This window comes from Lactuca serriola, chromosome 3, assembly GCF_051521515.1.
Source record: "Lactuca serriola cultivar US96UC23 chromosome 3, Lser_US96UC23_V15, whole genome shotgun sequence".
Taxonomy (NCBI): Eukaryota; Viridiplantae; Streptophyta; class Magnoliopsida; order Asterales; family Asteraceae; genus Lactuca; species Lactuca serriola.
In genome coordinates this window covers 102249176-102273907 of record NC_136410.1, presented here as the reverse complement: position 1 = coordinate 102273907, position 24732 = coordinate 102249176, and the positions used below count along the sequence as shown (strand labels likewise).

The window sequence follows — 24732 nt, the reverse complement described above, 5'->3', positions numbered from 1 at the left end:
TACTCCATACTCGATCACTTAGCAATATGAGTTACAGAATCCGAGTATTCCCCGATCGGCCCCTTACTGATCGGCCCCTTACTGAAGCGAGCAATGTTGTAAAACTTGGCTAACTCGCCGATTAATACGTATAATATACTTAATGATTTATTATTTAACACACACATGTGATTAGTACTACATATAAATCTTAAATTTTTAGTAATTATTCACAAAGTGAGACCATTATGTATTTTTCAGTTTTTATGTATTCAAATGTATCTAATTTTGTTATATATATATATATATATATATATATATATATATATATATATATATATATATATATATATATATATATATATATATATATATTTCAATCAACTTATTATTTTGACATATATAATTTTCCTAAAAATATTTTTACATGAATTAACGAATTTGAGTACTTGCTACTTGACGGTTAGCAGATAGTGAATAGCGAGTTTTGCGACCTTGTTCTAACATGTCTGGTATTGTACAAAGTTTGGTTGGGACTAGCATTGGGCCTGAGCTTGCGTGTTTAATATGCATATGTCATGGCCCATGGAACGTATGACTAGACTGGCATAATAAGATGTCATTTTTAAACGGGTATAAATTTTGCTCATATGTCAATATGTCATTCAATCAAATAAGCAAAAAAAGGGGGGAGAAAAATGGTCACAACAAGCAGGGTAGTTAAAATCAGTAAAGTTTTTTCAGATATACTCGTCTGTCCGCTTTCTAAACAACCCTTGAGGTACTCTCATCTGTTTCGTTTCTGTATTTCTTTCTTCAAATTATCAAAACAAGTTTCGATTTTAACCCCAATGATCCGAACGTTTTTTTTTTTTGTTGATTTAGGGTTTGTGAGAAATCGAATTCCCTGATAAGTGATGCGATCGGTGTTTCTTTCCCGGTGAGTTGTATGATTCCCTTTTTCTTTGTCTTGGATCAGATTATTCAACTTCCATTTTTGATATGCGCTTGAGCATTAGGCAAAAAAGCGATAAGCTTACAATTTCCTGATTTAGGTCAAAATATCCCAATTTGGAGAAGCATAGTAGTAAGAAAAGTAATTAATTATACAGTTATACCAAATTGATTACTCACATCCTAATGGTTTAGATACTGATCGAATACAATGATAAGTATTTCTTTTATCAATATGATCACAAATTCATTTCGGAGTATGTTCTTTTTTCTATCAGATAGTAGATGGGATCCCCTGTCTTGTGCCAAAGGATGGCAAAATCATCGAAACACCTGGTGATGTTGATTCACTGAACACAAAAAGGGATATGCAAGATTGAAATTAGGGTATATGTCGATTTATTTTGGAGATTTTGTGTTTGAGTTCTCTTAATTTCATGTTTGTATGCTTATTCTTGAATAACATTGCAGGTTCTGTAGACATGGTGAAGAAGATATGGTTATTTCTGCTCAAACTTGACAGATAGTTTGCAATCGGAGTCTTGTAACTTTTGTCTTTATGAAAATTAAATTTAATGTGATCACCAATTTGCAAAGCACACAACATATATACTCGAATTACTCGACAGATGTTTGCAATTTCAATAATTCAATCCTCTTATTGTTTTTTTTTTCTTGTTTTTATGTGATTAATCGTTAATTTGCCTCTCAAAACATCAGTTCAATCTACCAAAGAATCTCAATAGAAATCCAAGCTAGATATCCTTGCATCATCGTCATCATCATTGAGGTCTTCTCTTTGCAAAAACAATGGGGGTGTTTGGCATTGAGATTTTGAAATCTTTTGAGAGCTTCTAGCATTTATCTTTTGACAAAACAATCTAGTTTAAACAAAAAGTTATGTTTGACAGTATGATGGTTTATCTTTTGACAAAACAATCTAGTTTAAACAAAAAGTTCCGTTTGACAGTATGATCGTTTATCTTTTGACAAAACAATCTAGTTTAAACAAAAAGTTCTGTTTGACAGTATGATCGTTTATCTTTTGACAAAACAATCTAGTTTAAACAAAAAGTTCCGTTTGACAGTATGATCGTTTATCTTTTAATTTAAAGAAAACGCTTCAAATCTAATAAAGCACTACTTAGCTTTTGAAATCAATTTTCATAATTACCTTAAAAGTATATTTATATATTTATTTACTAGTTTATAACCTGTGATAATCACGGTTATAAAATTAATAAAAATTTCATAGTAAAACACTTAAAATTATTAATCAGTTATTGTGAATTAAATACCGTGCTACAAACAAAATGGTGGATGAGAATGTGGATTTATAGTAATAAAACATATGAAGGAGTTTGTTGAGAGCATTCAACATGATTTTGAAAATAAAGTAAGTATTTTGTATAAATTTAAATATCAATATTTTGTGTGTGTCTGTGTGTGTGTATGTGTATATATATATATATATATATATATATATATATATATATATATATATATATATATATATATATATATATATATATGTTCAGGTTCATTTGAGACCATTCTAATTTTGTGAGACCGTGAGACCAAATCTAAAAATAATTTTAAAATGCAAAATAAATGAAAAAATCCAAAAATTCTTTTTTTAAATATTATTTTCGGAACTTCAATTAACTAAAAAAAATAAAATAAAATAAAATAAATCCCGTTTTTTTTTTTTGAAAAATACGTGAAATATTCTAAATAGAATACTACACTGACATATTCTAAAAAATAGTTTTAAAATGCAAAATAAATGGAAAAATCTAAAAATTCTTTTTTTAAATATTATTTTCGGAACTTGAGTTAACTAAAAAAAATAAAAAATAAATATAAATAAATAAAAAAAAATCCTATGTTTTTTTAAAAAATACGTGAAATATTCTAAATAGAATATTACACTGTACATATTCTAAAAATAATTTTAAAATGCAAAATAAATGAAAAAATCAAAAAATTCTTTTATTAATTATTATTTTCGGAACTTGAATTAACTAAAAAAAATATAAAAAAATTAAAAAAATTAAAAAATGCATCTCACAGTCTCACAAAATTAGGCCGTCTCACATGAACCTAACCCTATATATATATATATATATATATATATATATATATATATATATATATATATATATATATATATATATATTATTTTTTTATTCTAATGTTGTTAATTTAATGTAATTAGAGTATGCAATTTAAAATTTAAAATGAAGAATCAGTTATTTATTTAACTAGTTTATAATTCGTGCGAACCATGGTTATAAAATTAATTAAATTTTTATAATAAAAATTTATAATTATTAATCAATTATTTTAAATAAGTCATTTTAAATAAATTATTAATTAAGAGATATATCAAATTTTTAAAGTTATTATAACTTCAAATTTAACATATAATTTGAAAATGTAAATTTGAATTTTGAAATAAGTTGTCTGGTATATCTACATGACACATCAATTATAATAAATGAAGATCCATTTTGCCAAATGTCAATCTCATTTGTTTTGACACTTGTGATTTTGTGATATTTTTTAAAAAAATAATATACACATGTCAATTCTTAAGTTTTTCAATTTTTAAAATTAAAAAATCACATAATATTTATATACATATATATGTAAAGTATTATACGTCATAAATATGATACTAAATTGCAATTAATTCGATTCTTTATTTCTTATTTCAAAATTTTATTTTAAAAATATTTATTATTTACACTTTAATATTTAATTTTTTTTAATCAACCCGTGTAATACACGGTTGTACACCTAGTGGCATAATATTAATGAAAAGTTGTATTAGATTGACACTTGGCAAAAGAATATTAAAACTATCATTTACTAGGTGTGAGTCTCATGTATTATATGAGTGTATTTAAAACAATTAAATATGTATAAACACTTGAGAAATTTGAATTTATAAGAAAAATAAGAAACATATTGAATTACTAAAATTAAAGTGTTTTTTTCTCTTTTAAATTTAAACAAGTCATTTAGATAAAATAATCAAAGCAAATTAATGAGATTTTATTTTAAAATTTTGAAATTATAAGGAAAGTCAATTAATGAAATTAATATGCATTTATTATTAAATTTAAATATCATATGGAATTTAATAAAATAGGAAAACTACAAAATTATATATGGAATAAAAATTAATTCAAAATAACCACAAAATGACATGTGGTAAAATGAATGAGAGTGTGACAAGTGGCAAAAAAACCTTCATTTATTAGAGAAGATTAGAATAGAGATGTAATTAGAGTGGGAAATTTAAAATTGATAATTAATAGGTTGACATTAATGAGGATTTCTAATATTGTGACACTTGTCAATAGAAGAATAAACATATTTATTTATTAGAATAGGGAAAGGATTTTTAATCAATTGTGCTTTTATGTAATTTTAGTTATTTCAAAAGCTTCCGATTATTTTTGTCAAACATTTATATAACAAATAAAAGTTACAGCTTTCCGTTACTAACTATCCGCTACACGCTACATGCTACCCGCTTCCAGCTAACAGGTACTTTTGTCAAACACGCCTAATGTTTTTTTACTTAAGCCATGTCAGCCCACTTTACCTCCACCTTGTTGCAATTAGCTAATAAATTATATATATATATATATATATATATATATATATATATATATATATATATATATGTTCAAATGAGAACATTTTTAAAATTGAGAATAAATGAGAACAAATTTTGACCACTAATTTATGTTTTAAAAAACAATACATCACACACTCATACACTCTCTCTCTCTCTCTCTCTCTTCTTTCTCTCTCTCATCTTGAAGCTAGATCCAGGCCTATAACATCTTGTTTCAAATTGTTCCCATTTTGAATTGGGGATCAGAGGATTAAATGCTAGCACGCTATGGATAACTGAGGGGTTGGGTTTTGGATCCCGTTGGTGTTGAATAATGTACCTTGGATTGCTCGGGTATTCAGTTTGAGTTTTTAAATCAAAGGGTATTACAGTAATTTGTCAGCTCGGGTTTTTATGGGACATGGATTTTGGTTTGGGATATTTTATGTGACAACTCGAAATTTTCATTCGGTTAAACCCTAAAAGTCAATCACTTCGATTTATAGGTCAATTACATTATTACTTATTTTTAGCAAATTTAAAGTTCGTTTGATTATTTTAATATTATTCTTTAAACGAACGGGTGAAAAGAAGTGCCGTCTTGAGTCTTGAAATATCAAAGCCGCAAACGCCTTGTGTCTTAGAAGTTCACGGCCAAACTTTTATGTTTGGGCCGAAAAATCTTCCCAAAAACGTAAACTCATGCTTAAACATGAGTTTACTCCCCAAACCAGTCATTTTATGTTTACTCCCCAATCACCAAAAAGAGTAAACTCAAAAAACTCTCTCAAGTATCATCCAAGATTTAATTCAAGATCTTCAAACTTGTACGTGTTCTAGCCATTTCAAGTTGGTAAAACCCTTAATATAGTAATTGTACATCTTTTCATCCATCCATTCTTGTGTTTTGATTAGATTTCCAAAACACCAAGAACACACACTAGTGTTCTTGGAGTTTAAGTTCATTTCAAGCTTCCAAAATGTAAGTACTTCTATCCTAGAGTGATTTAAAACTTGCTATACATGTTTATACCAAGGAAAAGTCCCAAGAACACCAAGAACAAGGTGTTCATAGTTTTGGGAGGCTCCCAAAACCGTAAACAACAAATTTGGTGCCTTAGGGTGCTTTAGAGTGTCTAGATGCTTCACAATGCCTTAGGGACTTGTCTAGATTCATCCTTGATGAGTTTATCACACAAAGATCACCAAAATCTTACATTTTTATGTGTTTACGGTTTGGGGATCTCCCAAAACCGTAAACACCCCAAAAGGTATGTAAAAGTCCCATAAAAGTCCCATGGTTATTCCTTATGTCTAAATCTAACCTAGACTATTGTCATGATTGAGCCAAGGACTTGAAAACCCCCAAATACCAAACTTATGGGTTTAAGGTAGTAAAATCATGAGTTTAAGGTAGTAAACTCATGGAGAAATGGTCCTTAGACCGTAAACTCCATTTAGGATTGTTTTGATGCTACACAACACTTCCTAAGGCTTAAACATGAAGTAGGAATGTTTGGAATAGCTTAGAAGACTTCAAAACAACAAATGGTCATAAAGTGTAGAGTTTACGACCGTAAACCCTTGAGTTTACTGCTGTAAACTCCTTGGGTAATGGTCATGAAAACCGTAAACTCCAAGGGAGTTTACCCTTGAACCCCAAACACACTATCCTTTCCCTACAACACTTAGATGCACTCCTTAACACTCATAACACTTATACAAAGTGTTTGTCATGTCCTAGAGTGTCTTGAATTGTTTATTACTTGTTTAAAGACTAATTGTTTATATACATATGTCCTCATATGTAATTAGGATCTTTGTGCGTGTCTAAGTCTTTACTTGACACCAAGCACTTATCCGACACTTCCTTCCGATCCACTTGCTACAGGTGAGTTCATACCCCTTAATCAATGTTTAAAATCTTTTTAAAAGATTTATGGGGGGGGATACAAGTAGAATCATGCTACTTATTATATCAATCACATGTGATTAATAAGCAACATTCAAATGATTTACTATTCATTAGCTGTTTTACCAAACAGTTTCCTTCAAATGATTTTCATAAACATTTTATATGTTTAAAACTTCTTATTAAACTATACATTTTACTCTGTATGTTTCATTTCAAACTCATTCACAATTGTGTTTCAAACAAATGTTTCTTTATACTTAAACTGTTTTATCAAACCCATGCCTTCAAACCGTTTTATAGATTGACATCAAGTCGATCTTTTCTTAGATAATAATCATGTTCAAAGGTTTTACAAAACTTATTTTATGCTTTTATATTATCAATTGCATGCCTATATATATGTATAGTTATATAAGCAACGTTGAAAGGACTTAGGAAGGCTATCCACCCTATTTCCTTTTCGTGCTTGAGATGTGGTCTAGTGGGATATCGGGTACCCGTCCGAAGGTCGTTTAAATATTAGTTATATATCATGTGTACATATATAGTCATAAAGTTTCTTCCAGTTCATTCAATACCCTTGGGTATCAAGGGTATACATCCATGTTAATACGTACCAGTTACATTGCTAGTAAGCTACCATATGGGCAGTTTAGGAAGATACTAGGACTATTACTAGAACGCGATATCATACAATGAGTCAATTAATTCATGAGTCAATACTTGCTAGATAGATAGAGAACACACATTATAGCTAGTGCACACAATACATTACTATACTATTACATAGATACTTCTACATGAGTACATTTACATGAATACGTTTATATATATACACCTACATGAGTACATCTACATATATACACCTACATGAGTACATCTACATATATACACCTACATGAGTACATCTACATATATACACCTACATGAGTACATCTACATAGATACACCTACACGAGTACATCTACATAGATACATCTACATGAGTACATGAGTACACTTACATGAGTACGTTTACATATATAACATATGATGAATTACTAGTACATTTTATATGTATAGATTCTGTTATATAATCCTCATTCTTATCTTCACTTTGTGATACATTCACATAATCGGCGAGATAGATTGGATTTAATATCCTAGTACCAAAGGATACTTTGCGGGATTAACCATTCCTAAAATCTCTGTTAGCTACAGAGGTAAAAGCACATCCACAGATGACAACAGTTGATACCATTACATGTATACTTTAAGGGATTAACTATTCCTATACCCAGCTGTTAGCAACGAAGGTAAATGTACATCTACGGATATCTTCAGTTGACACTGTTAGTTACCCTAGTACCAAAGGGTAATCCTTAGGTTATTTATATTATTACCTTTATCTTGTGACCCATTCACATAATCGATGAGGTGAATTATATTTGAGTATCCTAGTACCAAAGGATACAATGTCTTATAATAATAGTAATGGTAGCATGGTTGGGTCTTGGTAGAAGGCTACATTCAGAACAGTTAAGTCTTGGTAGAAGACTAAATTAGAATAGTTAGGTCTTGGTAGAAGACTACATTAGAACAGTTAGGTCTTGATAGAAGACTCCCTTTATAATAGTAGGGATCATAGGGTTTTCTAGGGTTTTTCAAACGTTTATAGTTGTTTTACAAACATTTTCATACTTATACGAACTTTCTTTCAAAACATTTTCAAGTCTTTCATTACATGTCAAACAAATACTGACATACAAAGTAAGACACATTAATACTTATGATCTCACCAGCTTTAAAGCTGATACTCTCTTTCAAAATAACTTGTATCCTCAGGTCAGCAGTAGACAGGTACCGATGCAAGGTTTAGAGAAGATGGAGCTCGTTCAAGACACATCTTTCATTTTGTTTATACTTTAGTGTCTATTATAATTTGACAGAACACTTGTATTAAAATTATATTATTAATGCAATGGATGATCTTGTTGCTTGTTTACTACTTTTCATTATTGTGATACTGTACATGACGTCCTCCGCCCCAGAACATTTCTGCCGTTCTTGGTTTTGGGGTGTGACAGATTGGTATCAGAGCATTGTTGATAGTGAATTAAGTATATCAACCCATAAAAGATATACTAACTATAAATACATAGGGATTAAAAATACTCTGACCAAGAGTTTATACGTTAAATAGTAAAATATTTAATTTAGTATATGTCCCTGCATTCATACTAAAATCAGTGTCACTAGGACAGTACAAAAGAATTACGATTGTTGGGAACATAGGTGGACTTAGAGACATATAGTCAAATCTGGAAAGATATAGCCTTATCAACTATATTATCCGAGGGTTGACTAGCATGTGCCTAAGTGTAGTTGTGTGGTTGCAACAAGTCTAAAATCTTACCAACAATACCACAATGAGAACAGTAGAACATAACATTAAACTTAAAATACTATAGGAGTATTTGGTGTTACTATAAGTACATTATACTTGAAAACTAAAACAAGATCTTCATTACTAAGTTGATAGTTGCTAAGTTGATACACTAAGACTATATGTAATTAGGATGATATAGACTTAGAATCTGTGAAAATTTTTCTTTACCCCTATTCTGTGTGAATTTGGAGTTAAGGTCACTTATTCGAAGGCCTATCCTGTTTCGATTACATATAACTGGTATGCACTTCACAAATAGCGATCTAACTAATGAAGATTATCTAAATAATTATCTAGATAGTTTGTCTAATAATATTTTCTTACTCCAATTCTCGCGTAGATAACATGGCTAGACTCCATCCCCACGGCAACCAGTATCTTCCGAACGAAGTCATTGCTGGTTGGTTTGGAGAAGAACCAGAGAATTATCATCCTATCCCTTTGAATGATCAACATGATGAAGACCTTTCAGACGGTGCTAACTCCGAACCCGAGGTTGAGAACCTACCACAGGCAACTCCCGTTCCAATTCCTAACGCTCGTCCGGCTTTTCATGGCCCGACGCCTGAGTGGGTGGAATGCTTGGAAACATGGAGCCAAGGACAAGATAAACCCATGCCATTTAATGGTGATCGAGGCTTTTATGACCTAAGCAATGGGGGCTCAGCAGACGGAATCTTGCCAGTCTTGGTCCGCAGAGTGGCCCGAAATGAGACTCAAGGTAGGACAACCCTACATCAGATCACCAAAGTTGTCGCCGATGCGAGAATGCATACCCTCCGCACCATTCGTCTAGAAGATGCTCGTGAGAGATCTGAGAGAAACCATGAAACCTTGCTGCAAACACTGGCCGAATCATGAGCCGAAGTCATAGAGCTCCGAGTACGCCAGAGGGTGTACGAAAGACACCTACTTGATATGGAACGCCAACTGGTTGAACTGAGAGTTCACCAGAGTGATGACCGTCGCCAGTAGTAGATGCGTTACTTTATTTTCCTTGTTAAAAGGAATCATCTTTCTATCTATTCTCTATGTGGCATTTTCTATAAAACTATCTTGTACTGTAAGTACTTTTGGTTAGGTCTTTATGGTGTCAAGAACTATCTTCTCTAGATATGATGTAAGACCTTTTACAAGGTCATTTTCGTGAACTTGTACGTCATGAATATCAAAGATATTGACAGTCGGCTAACTTTTGTGTCATTCTTTATTCAAGTACTCTTATCATACTTTCATTGGAGTCTATCTGAAACATGCTTTAGTCAAGTCATTGGGCTATAGTAATTTAACTCCAGAGACTTTTCCAAGTCTCTTTTAGTGGTTGGATCATGTTATTCACCAACCATAGATACCTAGTCTTGAACGACAAACGTCTTGAGACCATTTTACGAACTTACTCCCACTCAGTACTAGAACTGCATCATAGGGATGTAGGTGAAACCTTTGCGAACATACTTCTACTCTTTACTTGAACAATCGAAGTACGTCTAGGGTCAACCAGAAGCGCTCACAAAATCCTTATCTTTCGTGTTATAGAATCATGTCTTCATTCGGAAGTAGCCAGCCGAACAACGAAACCTCTGCTTTTCCTATGGACGCCGCTACTTTTCAGGCCGCCATTACAGCTGTCGTAATGGCTACCGTGACAGTTGTCCTTGCAGATCACAGCACTGTCAACATAACCAAGACTGAAAAAGGAGTTGGCAATCCCGATCGTGTTAACGATCCGAGAAATCAACAAATAGTAACATTCTCCACCGCCCAAAACAATAACTCAGAGTTCAAGAAACGAAAACGTCAAGCCCAAGTAGAACGCAAATGATTTCAGAGAATTGCCATGCAACAACAACAAGTGGAAACCTATGCCATCCTGGTACCGAGCAGACCATATGAAGGAACACTCCCGATGTGCGACCGGAGCAACTACCACCACAAGGGAATTTGCCGAGCCTGGCAATGCAATAATTGCAACAGGATGGGGCACATTGCTCGTTTCTATAGAACTACCTCCACCACTGGAGCAAGCCTAGTTTGCTATAGTTGTGGTGAGGCAGGGCACTATTACAGAAATTGTCCAAAAGAGAAGATCAACGAAAACAACCGTGTCCCCATAACTCCTACTCGACACTTCACTTCCACCACAAATATTGGTGCTGCTCAGAATGTCACCAATGCGGTTAAATTGGGCACCTCAAGAAGGATTGTCCAATAACAAGGAACTCGGGCACTGATGGGAAGATTCTCAGGATCACAGCTGCAGGAGAACCTGCTCCGAACCCACGTTAATGTAATTTAGGTGTTTCGTTGTAACATACTTATGAAACATCCAGAACTAGTTCAACTAGAGTCTTACCTTTTTGCAAGATCTTGTCGGTATAGGGATGCTCGTGCTGCGTATACTTGTCTTTTGTAGTATACCTTATTCGTAGCAATAGTTTTGTAGTAAATCTAAAGTACTGTAACTCTGTTGATGGTTGCACAGTTGTGTTTTGTCTGTAACGCCTTATGTTCAAATCTAATGTCTTTTAAGTTTCCTTACGATTCTGACATTATCATACGACTAGATTCAATTTGATCCTCATGAAAATAGCTTCATACGTACATCTCTTTCTTCGAAATCGCCTTTCCAACGAAGCCGTCATATCAGAACACCGAAGTACTCATGCATGGATTACCTCATAGTCCTTTTCCTTTCCGAAGAAATCCCCGAAGTACCACTCGTACAGTACGTCAAGTTCAATCCAAGGATCCATACGGTTGATCTGTCGCTGAAGAATGTATACATAAGAGTGATATATAATCAAGGTTCTACAGGTTTATTATTGATGATTCCACTTTAACTTCTTTTTCCTCGATGGGATATGAGCTTAAAGAAGAATCAGTTATTCGACTACCTTTTCAATCTTAATTATATACGACTCGTATACGCGAGATTGTGATTGTGAAACCAGGTATGAATCCTAAATATGAACTTCAGGACGAAGAACTGCCCAAGACTACGAGTATCGCATCTTCATGTGAACAAACTTAGAACCCAGTATGACTCTTGTAAACAGATCGCCCTTCAGTCTAAACACCTATGGAGATACAAGAACAGTCCGGACAACTTAGCGAACTACACAAAAATAGAATAGGAAGACTAGGCTTCTCACCTTGGAGAACTCCGGTCATATTCTTCCAGAGGTCGACGGATTGCATCGTATATACCTCGGCTATCGAGGACTCCGTCAAGATTTTCCATTAGAAATCCTCGTCTCTACCTCGCATAGATGAATTGGTTGAGAAAACGCAAGGAAAGAATGACTTTCAGAAATGGACTTGAGATCCGAATATCACCAATTTGAGTGTTAGGGAAGAATGTCCGGAAGACTACCTTCTGAACTCGATGCGGACACTTCACGTCCGTAGTGATGCCCCTCGGATAGGACTAATACAACCGAAGCATTCATGAGTTTAATGAATAGAGTTTGTCTTTCTTACTTGGATCAGTTCGTCATTCTCCATGTAACGACTTACTTATCTACCCTCGTAGTAAGAAGGAACCCGCAGAAACATTACCCTCAAAGATACTTTTCGCAAAGTTTTCTGAACACGAGTTCTGGAGTTGAAGTGTCAAAATTTCCTAAGACACACTATTAGTGATGTGGAAATTCTTGAGTACTCTGTCAATTTATCAAAACCGTTGAGAATTTTTTTGTAACACCGTGAATTTCAAAATAATTTTTCGCAAAATATAAAAACATTTTTCATTTAATTTTCATAAAACATCAAGTTTAGATCTCCAATTCACATTATACAAAATCCCAAGATCACATATCATAACAAAAATCCCATGCGTGTGTACAGATCAAGCCGGCGCCTTCTCACGGTCATCACTAGTACCTGAAACAAACAACACTAACACTGTAAGCACAAAGCTTAGTGAGTTCCCCAAAATACCACATATAACACATATTAGCCACTCGAGGCTATAACTCTGTGGGTCCGTGCACCCAAAATTTGTGAACCCACTGGTTCTAACTCTGGGAACCTTCCGGTTCCAACTCTATAAACATGCACAACATAAATCACATAGAAATAATGCAGTACAACACATATCATACATATAACATACACATACTCTATCACATAACTCTGATTACCTACTCAAGGTAAAGTATAGTGAGAAGACTCACCTCGTATATCTCGATAACTCGCGAATCCTGGAAATCACTCGTGCTCGATCCTCCGAGCTATAATCCTCCTATAACATCATATATCTCTAATTAACACTTTTACCACTAAGGTTGACTACCCTTATCAAGTCAACACTGGTCAACGGTTAACGGTCAACGGTCAACTTTGACCGGACTCGGCGAGTGCACTAAAGCGACTCAGCGAGTCTAAGCATTTTCACCAACTCTCTAGGATTCCCTTTTGACACGTCGAGTACTCCCCTGACTGGACGAGTTCCACCTGGCATGAATCGCGGGGCCACCACGACTCAACTCGCCAAGTCTCAAGAACAACTCGGCGAGTTCCAGCTCGACTCAGTCCACCTGTCAACCCTCTCTAACTCTACCTGACTCACTTAGTCAACCCATAACTCGGCAGGACCACTCGCTGAGTGGTTAAGGACAATCTTCATGCTACTCGCCGAGTCTGTTCTTCAGACTCAGCGAGTCCATGCCATGCATCCACTCATAGATATGGACCTCCTAAGCTCATTCATCACGTAAAGTTCATGTCTTGGTTACCTTGCAACACCTACAAGGCTCTTTTTGGAGAAATGACCTCTAAGATGGCAACCCTAGTCTCCAACCCAAAAGGAAGGACATAAAGCATGACATTAGGGACTCTCTGGACCTACTAAGGTCCAGATCTAAGCACCATATCCCCATGGGACCTCTCACACTTCAAATACAAAGCAAATAAGGCATGAAGAAACCCTAAATTTGACCATATCAACAAAAACATGAGAATAAGCTCTGAATGATACCTCAAGAAGCCTCCTCTGATGAAATGAAAGTAGATCCAAGCTCCCCAACTCTTCTAGCTTGACTTTCCTCTTCCTTTCTTGCAAATACACACAAATTTGGTGAATAATGGCCTCTTATCTCACTCACAAGAACCCTCAGCTGCTTTGGTGCTCTCAAGATCAAGGTAGCCGCAATAAAGGGCCATAAGGTCCTTTAAATAAGGCTTAGGATCGGGAAATTAGGGTTTCATTAAACAGCAAGGACTCGCCGAGTCCAGGCGCGAACCCGCGTCCTGAACCGCGATCCTACTCGGCGAGTTTGAGCTCCAACTCGTCGAGTCCCCTCACAAAACTCCAAAAATATATGCATAAAAGATACCTGGAAATCTGGGCTGTTACACTTTCGACATCAGAGACGCCGACAGGAATTCGCCAAATTCTAGATCTTATAGACCTACTGTCATAGTTCATCCAAAACTCCTCGCAAATCACAAAAACCTTTACGACTTTGAGCCAGCAAGGGGTGGCCCTTGACTGGGGGGTTAAACAAGAAAAAGAAACCTTGGAGATTCCAAGTGAGAGATCAAGTTCTTTAGGAAAACTCACTCTGGGAAAGGCTTAATGCGCTTCGTAAAGCATGGAAAGCTAAATCCAAGATAGTCAGGACCTCCAAGATTCTTAACAGAATTGGTCTTATATCTCACAGACTAAACCTACTCCACGAACTCAGTAACGTACATTTTACCCTTCGCGTCTCGATCTTGAAACCGTACCTTTCCGTTAGGACTCTCGTAAGTCTAACCCAATGAGATTGAGATTAACGAGATCCTCGCCTTCATAATAGAACCGTAGTGACCCTTAACCGAGAGGTCAAGTGGACGAAGCAACGCCATCGCCAGTTAGTGAAGGTTCGTTGGGATACCAATCGAGGACCCGAATTCACTTATGAGCGCGTGAATCAATCGATTATGAAGTTTCCCACCTCTCGACTCGACCATTCATACCTACTTCCTTACCTAAATTCTAATTTCGGGACGAAATTCCCTTTAACAGGGGGATGATGTGACAACTCGAAATTTTCATTCGGTCAAACCCTAAAAGTCAATCACTTTGATTTATAGGTCAATTACATTATTACTTATTTTTAGCAAATTTAAAGTTCGTTTGATTATTTTAATATTATTCTTTAAACGAACGGGTGAAAAGAAGAGCCGTCTCGAATCTTGAAATTTCAAAGCCGCAAACGCCTTGTGTCTTAGAAGTTCACGGCCAAACTTTTATGTTTGGGCCGAAAAATCTTCCTAAAAACGTAAACTCATGCTTAAACATGAGTTTACTCCCCAAACTAGCCATTTTATGTTTACTCCCCAATCACCAAAAAGAGTAAACTCCAAAAACTCTCTTAAGTATCATCCAAGATTTAATTCAAGATCTTCAAACTTGTATGTGTTCTAGCCATTTCAAGTTGTTATAACCCTTAATATAGTGATTCTACATCTTTTCATCCATCCATTTTTGTGTTTTGATAAGATTTCCAAAACACCAAGAACACACACTAGTGTTCTTGGAGTTTAAGTTCATTTCAAGTTTCCAAAATGTAAGTACTTCTATCCTAGAGTCATTTAAAGCTTGCTATACATGTTTATACCAAGGAAAAGTCCCAAGAACACCAAGAACAAGGTGTTCACGGTTTTGGGAGGCTCCCAAAACCATAAACACCAAATTTAGTGCCTTAGGGTGCTTTAGAGTGTCTAGATGCTTCACAATGCCTTAGGGACTAGTCTAGATTCATCCTTGATGAGTTTAACACATAAAGAGCACCAAAATCTTACATTTTTATGTGTTTATGGTTTGGGGATCTCCCAAAACCGTAAACACCCCAAAAGGTGTGTAAAAGTCCCATAAAAGTCCCATGGTTATTCCTTATGTCTAAATCTAACCTAGACTATTGTCATGATTGAGCCAAGGACTTGAAAACCCCCAAATACCAAACTTATGGGTTTAAGGTAGTAAAATCATGAGTTTAAGGTAGTAAACTCATGAGTTTAAGGTAGTAAACTCATGAGTTTAAGGTAGTAAACTCATGGAGAAATGGTCCTTAGACCGTAAACTCCATTTAGGATTGTTTTGATGCTACACAACACTTCCTAAGGCTTAAACATGAAGTAGGAATGTTTGGAATAGCTTAGAAGACTTCAAAACAACAAATGGTCATAAAGTGTAGAGTTTACGACCGTAAACCCTTGAGTTTACTGCCGTAAACTCCTTGGGTAATGGTCATGAAAACCGTAAACTCTAAGGGAGTTTACCCTTGAACCCCAAACACACTATCCTTTCCCTACAACACTTAGATGCACTCCTTAACACTCATAACACTTATACAAAGTGTTTGTCATGTCCTAGAGTGTCTTGAATTGTTTATTACTTGTTTAAAGACTAATTGTTTATATACATATGTCCTCATATGTAATTAGGATCTTTGTGCGTGTCTAAGTCTTTACTTGACACCAAGCACTTATCCGACACTTCCTTCCGATCCACTTGCTACAGGTGAGTTCATACCCCTTAATCAATGTTTAAAATCTTTTTAAAAGATTTATGGGGGGGGGGATACAAGTAGAATCATGCTACTTATTATATCAATCACATGTGATTAATAAGCAACATTCAAATGATTTACTATTCATTAGCTGTTTTACCAAACAGTTTCCTTCAAATGATTTTCATAAACATTTTATATGTTTAAAACTTCTTATTAAACTATACATTTTTACTCTGTATGTTTCATTTCAAACTCATTCACAATTGTGTTTCAAACAAATGTTTCTTTATACTTAAACTGTTTTATCAAACCCATGCCTTCAAACCGTTTTATAGATTGACATCAAGTCGATCTTTTCTTAGATAATAATCATGTTCAAAGGTTTTACAAAACTTATTTTATGCTTTTATATTATCAATTGCATGCCTATATATGTATAGTTATATAAGCAACGTTGAAAGGACTTAGGAAGGCTATCCACCCTATTTCCTTTTCGTGCTTGAGATGTGGTCTAGTGGGATATCGGGTACCCGTCCGAAGGTCGTTTAAATATTAGTTATATATCATGTGTACATATATAGTCATAAAGTTTCTTCCAGTTCATTCAATACCCTTGGGTATCAAGGGTATACATCCATGTTAATACGTACCAGTTACATTGCTAGTAAGCTACCATATAGGACTATTACTAGAACATGATATCATACAATGAGTCAGCTCATTCATGAGTCAATACTTGCTAGATAGATAGAGAACACACATTATAGCTAGTGCACACAATACATTACTATACTATTACTTAGATACTTCTACATGAGTACATTTACATGAATACGTTTACATATATACACCTACATGAGTACATCTACATATATACACCTACATGAGTACATCTACATATATACACCTACATGAGTACATCTACATATATACACCTACACGAGTACATCTACATAGGTACACCTACATGAGTACATCTACATAGATACATCTACATGAGTACATGAGTACACTTACATGAGTACGTTTACATAGATAACATATGATGAATTACTAATACATTTTATATGTATAGATTCTGTTATATAATCCTCATTCTTATCTTCACTTTGTGATACAATCACATAATCGGCGAGATAGAGTGGATTTAATATCCTAGTACCAAAGGATACTTTGCGGGATCAACCATTCATAAAATCTCTGTTAGCTATAGAGGTAAAAGCACATCCACAGATGTCAACGGTTGATACCATTACAGGTATATTTTAAGGGACTAACTATTCCTAGACCCAGCTGTTAGCAACAGAGGTAAATGTACATCTACGGATGTCTTTAGTTGACACTGTTAGTTACCCTAGTACCAAAGGGTAATCCTTAGGTTATTTATATTATTACCTTTATCTTGTGACCCATTCGCATAATCGATGAGGTGAATTATATTTGAGTATCCTAGTACAAAAGGATACAATGTCTTATAATAATAATAATGGTAGCACAGTCGGGTCTTGGTAGAAGGCTACATCAGAACAATTAAGTCTTGGTAGAAGACTACATTAGAACAGTTAGGTCTTGGTAGAGGACTACATTAGAACTGTTAGGTCTTGGTAGAAGACTCCCTTTATAATAGTAGGGATCATAGGGATTTCTAGGGTTTTTCAAATGTTTACAGTTGTTTTACAAACATTTTCATACTTACACGAACTTTCTTTCAAAACATTTTCAATTCTTTCATTACATGTCAAACAAATACTTACATACAAATTAAGACACATTAATACATATGATCTCACCAGCTTTAAAGTTGATACTCTCTTTCAAAATAACTTGTATCCTTAGGTCAGCAGTAGACAGGTACCGATGCAAGGTTTAGAGAAGATGGAGCTCGTTCAAGACATATCTTTCATTTTGTTTATACTTTAGTGTCTATTATAATTTGATAGAACACTTGTATTAAAATTATATTATTAATGCAAGGGATGATGTTGTTTCTTGTTTACTACTTTTCATTGTTGTGATACTGTACATGACGTCCTCTGCCCCAGAACGTTTCCGCTGTTCTTGGTTTTGGGGTGTGACATTTTATGTCAGGCAGGAACCGATAATAGTGTTGAGTTTATTGATACCTTGTTATGGATAGGTGAATGGTTGGAATCGGAGTTGTATCGAGTAAGTTATAGCCTTCGAAAGAATTAGGGTTTTGGGAAAATCCGTAATACATAAGGTGTACTAAAGTGGTACGCAGGGTGTACCGAAGAGAAAAGAACTACGCGAGACGTAGCTAGGAACGCATAGCATATATGCAAGGATTGGATCGGGGTGTGTCGCATCGTATGTGGAGCATACGAGGGTCAGATCGAAAACCCTAATTCAAGGGTTGTACCCTATATAAGCTTATTCTTCATTCTAAGTCAGCCCCACCCTCTAAAACCCTAGAAATCGTCCTTAATCATTCATGGTGGCATTTTGAGCTTATGGAGTCCATTTCCAAGAAGGTGGAGTTTGATGCAAAGATGGGGATCAAGGAGAAGGTTATGGATCTGGATTTCGTGACTCATTTTCAGCTTGATGAAGGCATAAAGCTTTGAACTTGATCATTGGTGTTTTAGATCTACCATTTATGGGTTTTTGTTCATTTTGGTCCCAAGTATGAGATCTAGTGCTCTTGATTTTATTCCAGGAGGTTTGAGTTGCACCTCTTAGTGTTTATGAGGTTCAAGGTCCATAAAGTTGGCACCTTTGGAGTTTAAAACCATCTATGTTGGAGTTTGAGTCATTTCCATGAAAGTAAAATGATATTTGGTCTTTTTGGGGCATGCAAAGTCACAAAGTTAGTGAATTGATGAGTTTAGACGTTAGTTGGGACTCAGATCTGTGGTTTGGACTTGTTGGACCAAGCATTAAGAGCTTAATGAGGATTTGGCTTAATGGAGTTGTACGTTGGGCATACAAGTCTGTACGTGCAGCGTACAAGCCAAACAGCCTGTACGCTTTGAGTATGCCCTGCATACTTAGTGAGATTGGATTTCGTGTTTGTGGGCCTCAGGTTTGGGCCATTTCTTGGACTAAGTTTTTGTGGGCCTTCATAGGCTAATTAGGAACATGTTTATGGACTAAGTAAATTATTGGGCTTTAGGATAAGGCCAATTGGAAAGGCTTGGGCCCAATTTGGAAAATTAGGCCATAAGTGGGCCATAAATGGTTGGGCCTTAAGGTAAGACCATGTAGAAGTTTGGGCCCAATTTTCCATATGTTGGGCCTTAGTTGATTATGTGCTTTTGGGCCTTCAGAGAGTGAGTTGGGCCTTCGTTTTGAACCAAGCTAGGTTAGGGGTTCCAATGACATTTGTCACACCCCGAAAACCGAAGGCGGAAACATTTCCGGGGTTGACTCCACGTTGAGTATCAAATCCAATGTACATAGTAAGTAAAGTGAAACAAACATTACATTACATATTAAAAGTTTTACAATTTGTTTCAAAAGACACAGTTTATACAGTTGTGATACATAATATAGATATAAACAAAATGAACGAGCCTTGCACGCACACGATCCTTAACCAAGTAAGTCTTTGGGTACCTGTACTATCGTTGACCTGAGAACACAAGCCATTTGAAAATCAGCATAACGCTAGTGAGTTCATAAGCAGTTTTGTTTTGTGAAAATGTTTATGTTTCCTTTCGGTTTCTGAAAATGTAACACACACCAAGAAAATCCCATATTTTCTTAAAAGTTGGTTGTTGTTTCATAAGAGTAATGTATGGTTTAGTTATCCGGCACATTGTTTTATGTCTTTAATGTATCAGTGTATTCCCAGGAAAGTCCCATACTTTCCTGAAGTGTAGTTATTGTAAAAGATGTAATGTTATTCAGTTGGTTACTCTTGTCTGATTATGTGTAGGTTACCCAGGAATGCCCCATGCTTTCCTGTATGTTTGTTTTCAATGCAAAAGATGTATTCTGTTAGACCTGGTTGTGTATAAGATTTCCCAGGAAGGTCCCATACCTTCCTGAAGGTTGGTTATCATATGTAAAAGATGCAAAAGATGTAAAAGATGTAAACTGAATCCTGGTTATCTGTAAAATGTAGTATGTGATTCGTTATTACTATTAGTAAATCTCTGTTATCCTAGTTGCGAGTTCCATAACCATACTAAAGACTGAACCTGTGGCAATAAGTAGTCCACAACCTTGTGGCAATAAGTGGTCCACAATCCTTATGACTTTCGTCACCCTTGAACCATTTTGGTTCGGCTGTAGCTAGCAGCCAGGTGTGGGGTAGTCAGCCCCATATAGATCTATACACTCAAGTAACGCTCTCTAAATCCCAGAGATTCTGGTTACGGGTGTAGTCCTCCACTCACGTATCTCTGTGGAGTGTTCGCCGAGGACGTGTCTCCAATCATACGGAATAACAAATTTACTAGTAATAATAGGATAATCCTGCATTCGCGTATCTCTATGGAATGTTACCGAGGACAAGACAGTGTACGAATTATATTGTTCATGTGTTATAATGTCATGCTTTTAACTGATAAAATGTGGAAACCATTTGTGAAATATATATAAAACATAACCGTTTATAAAATCCATTTCACAAATAAATGTTTAAGTGAACTGTATGATCTACTGGTTATCAGTTACGTATATCAGTATTAAAAGCATATGAAATGTGAAACACACACACACGAAAAATTAAGTTTTGAGTACAAGAAAACCCTTGTACTTTGCTTGTGTTCCCCCCACTGAAAACAGTGAAAAACAGTGAAAAAGGTAGGGGTATGAACTCACCGGACTCGGAAACGTGTCGGTTTTGGATACTAAACGTTGGTTCGGGGTTTGATTACTCGCGATGTCCCTATGTAAAATGAAATAATGTCCATATATATACAATTAGAGATACATTCACTAATCATATGGAACATTACACTCCAATGAGGTTAAACACCTCAAAACGAGCGTTTGGAGTGACCCGGGTGACATCTTCGGACTTGTAATGGCACTAGGGACTTGGGACTTGAGTTTACTCTCCATAAGTAAACATTTAAGTGAGTTTACAACCATAAAACACACCCACACATGAGTTTACGGCCGTAAACTCATGTTGGTGTGGTTTTGATGATCTAAGGGCTTAAATGGACATGGGGATTGCTAGAATGGATTATCTAAAATGCATTGGAACACTTGGAATGAATTTAAATCATAAAAATGATTATTTTATGGGAGTTTACGGCCTAATATAGGCTCCTGGCCATAAAGTCCTTAATCTTCATGAAAATGGTGTTAAATGTTGTTAAAACAAATCACATGTGATTAATAGGATTATTCCAAGACCTAGCATGAGTTTTATGGGACATTTGAGGGGTGATATGGAGTTTACGGCCCATGAGACCCTCCTCATGGCCGTAAACTCTTATATATGGTGATACAAAGTGTTTCAAGGTCTAAAACTTGCATAGAAGGGCTTCTAAAATTCATCTAAAGGCTTTAGGGGTGTTTAGTTTGCATTCTAACACCAAAAATCTTGGAGTTTACGGCCCAAGAACAAGCCTTGGCCGTAAACTCTTAGAAATCCCACAAATGATGTGATTAAGTCCCTTAAACTATTTTTGGTTGGCCCTTTGATTTATTCCAAGGCTTTTGGTGGTGTTGGATGGCTTTCTAACACCTTAGAAATGAAATTATGCCTTGTTTTGGGGAGTTTACGGCCCAAGCACTTACCTTGGCTGTAAACTCACATAAGTCCCTCAAAAATTATGTTTCAAGTGTCCAAATGCTAAAACCAAGGTCCTATAATTCATATCTAAGCCATAGAAGTGATTTGGAAGGGTTTAAGGGCATGAAAAACCCCTTTTACATGAGTTTATGGCCCAAGCTTATGCCTTGGCCGTAAACTCCTTCAAATGGCTCAAAATCAAAGTTTCAAATGTTCTAAGTCCATATCTTGAAGTCCCATAGCCATATCTAAAGTCCAATTGAGTTTAGGAAGGAGTTTAAGGGCTTAAAACCCCATTTAATGGAGTTTACGGCCCAAGCTTGCTCCTTGGCCGTAAACTCATGTTCTTGGTCCTAAAACTCAATTAGTTCATCAATTTGAAGGCTAAAGGTGTTGATTAACATGCTAGGGAGGTTACCTTAGAGATTTGAAGCTTTAAACTTGAGATTTGGACCTTAATTCTAGCTTGAGGAGAGAGGTTGTAAGAGTTTAGTGAGAAATTGGCCATAGGCTTCAAATGGAGTCTTAAACATGTTTATATAGTGTTCGGGAATTGGACAAGATAGAATTCTACCCGATACCGACGTTAAGTGGGGCTTTTGGACGTACCCGATTGAGTTACCGTAACCCGATACGGTAATTTCTAGAAATATTCCGATCACTAAAGTTGGGTGTTTAAAATGATTTCTAATGTATTAAGACACCCATTAAGTCATTTTAGGCCAATATAAACTAATGACTTAATAAAATGGCGAAATTGGAAACGAAATTGAAAATAACGTTTGGTTGATCGGATCGGATTACAAGTTGTGATACAAGAAGTGACATGAAATTTCGGGTTGTTACAACATTCCAGGCTAAGATCATGTAGGGGTTCCCATGGTAGTGGGCTAAGACCATGAGGGAGTTCCTATGGCAGCCGGTGTAAGACCTTGGAGGGTTTCCAGGGCATCCTTATATGTTTGTATGTATGGTTTTTATGGCATTTTTAGTTAAGACTATGTGGGGGTTCCCATGGCAGTGGGCTAAGACCATGAAAGGGTTCATATGGCACCCGACGTTAGACCTTGGAGGCTTTCCACGACTTCCTTGTATGTTTATATGCATGGCTTATGTGATTAATATGGTTTATGTGATTATGTGGATTATGGTGGGTATGCTCTGGGGAACTCACTAAGCTTCGTGCTTACAATTTTGTTTATGGTTTCAGGTATCATCGATTTGGAAAGGAAGGGCGCGGCTTGATCGCAACGCACACACCCGTGTTTCCGCAATATGTGATTTTGGGATGAACTCTAATAAATGTTTTTAATTAGCAATGTTTTGGAATGCTTGGATTTAAAAGATACCTTTGTTTTGACTATAATAAAAATAAAATTTTTACCCTTGATTTTTGTGTCGTTACAATACCACCATGATATCACCAGACCACAGCCCGAACCATTGTAACGCCGCCGAAACCACCAGGTCGGCCACTCTTCATTCCCTCCATGTCTGCATGTTTGTCATCTGCTTTCGCCTCCCACTGTTGGAAACCACCTCCTCCGCTTGTGCACTTACCACCACCGTACCGCCGCCTGATTCTACTTGTTCACCATCTCCTACCATCGAACTGTTACCAAATCTCATTACACCAACCATTGGACCTCGTTTAGCGGCCATCAGATCTCGATTCACCGGATAACACCAACGTCACTTCCTCCTTTACCTAACACCATAAACAGAGCCTGTTCATCCTTATGGCCACCGACGTTACTTCATTGTTTCCCACAACCTCATATATCCCTCTCTCTCTCTCTCTCTCTCTCTCTCTCTCTTTCTCTATCTCTCTCTCTCTCTCTCAAATGATGTGTTATATATGGTGGGTTTTTTTTGAGAAATCAATTTCGAGGATGTAATAATAACAATTTTCGGTTTTTTTCGCTAATTTGGCATCAATTTTGTTGTTATTGATGGGTTTGAGCCAAAAGAACATCCTATGTGCTCATGCAAACCCTAACGCTTGGATCTGGGTTTCTCTATTATACATGTAATTCATCCAAGACTTGCAAACCCTAGATCTAGTGTATATAATTCGAAATTGACATCACAAAACAGATCTAGATGATTACCTCTTCTTCAAAGCTTGAATCTTTTTTATCCTTGGAGCTTAGAGTCATAAGTGTCACTCCTCTATTGGCTTACAAACACCATAAACAAGAGGATGATCTTGGAGAGAGGTTTAAATCTCTTGAAATCGGCTCTGGTACTCTTAAAAGTAGGGTTAGCCGATTTCTAAAGCCTAAGGGGTCTATTTATACTGGTGTTGCTAGGGTTTTAGTCAAAACCCTAATTGGATAGCTTAGGCCTTAAGCAATCCAAAGAACCTTCCAGAATAAAGGCCTTGGATGAAATTAGATGGGCTCCCACTCTAATTTTCGTCCACCCCTTAAATCCAAAAGGATTCTCAGCCCAAATCAACTATCACACAACTGACAGTTCTAGTCCCTTTTATTTTATTTAACCTCTTTTAGCCACAAAATTAATTCTTGTCTAATATTAATTAAACTATATGATTTCTCCTTTAATATATTATTCTTATAACATATTAATAAATCACAATAACCTCTTTAT

At 35.6% G+C, this 24732-nt stretch overlaps 1 protein-coding gene across 1 annotated transcript; it reads left to right on the top strand.

Annotated features, from left to right (window-relative positions):
* Positions 1-625: 625 nt before the first annotated feature.
* Positions 626-1604, top strand: LOC145094603 (Trm112p-like protein). The gene is made up of 4 exons (XM_079032741.1): positions 626-760; positions 865-919; positions 1212-1320; positions 1405-1604. Exons 1-3 carry the CDS (start codon positions 678-680, stop codon positions 1311-1313), a joined length of 240 nt encoding a protein of 79 aa, XP_078888867.1. The 5' UTR covers positions 626-677; the 3' UTR covers positions 1314-1320; positions 1405-1604.
* The last annotated feature ends 23128 nt before the right edge of the window (positions 1605-24732 follow it).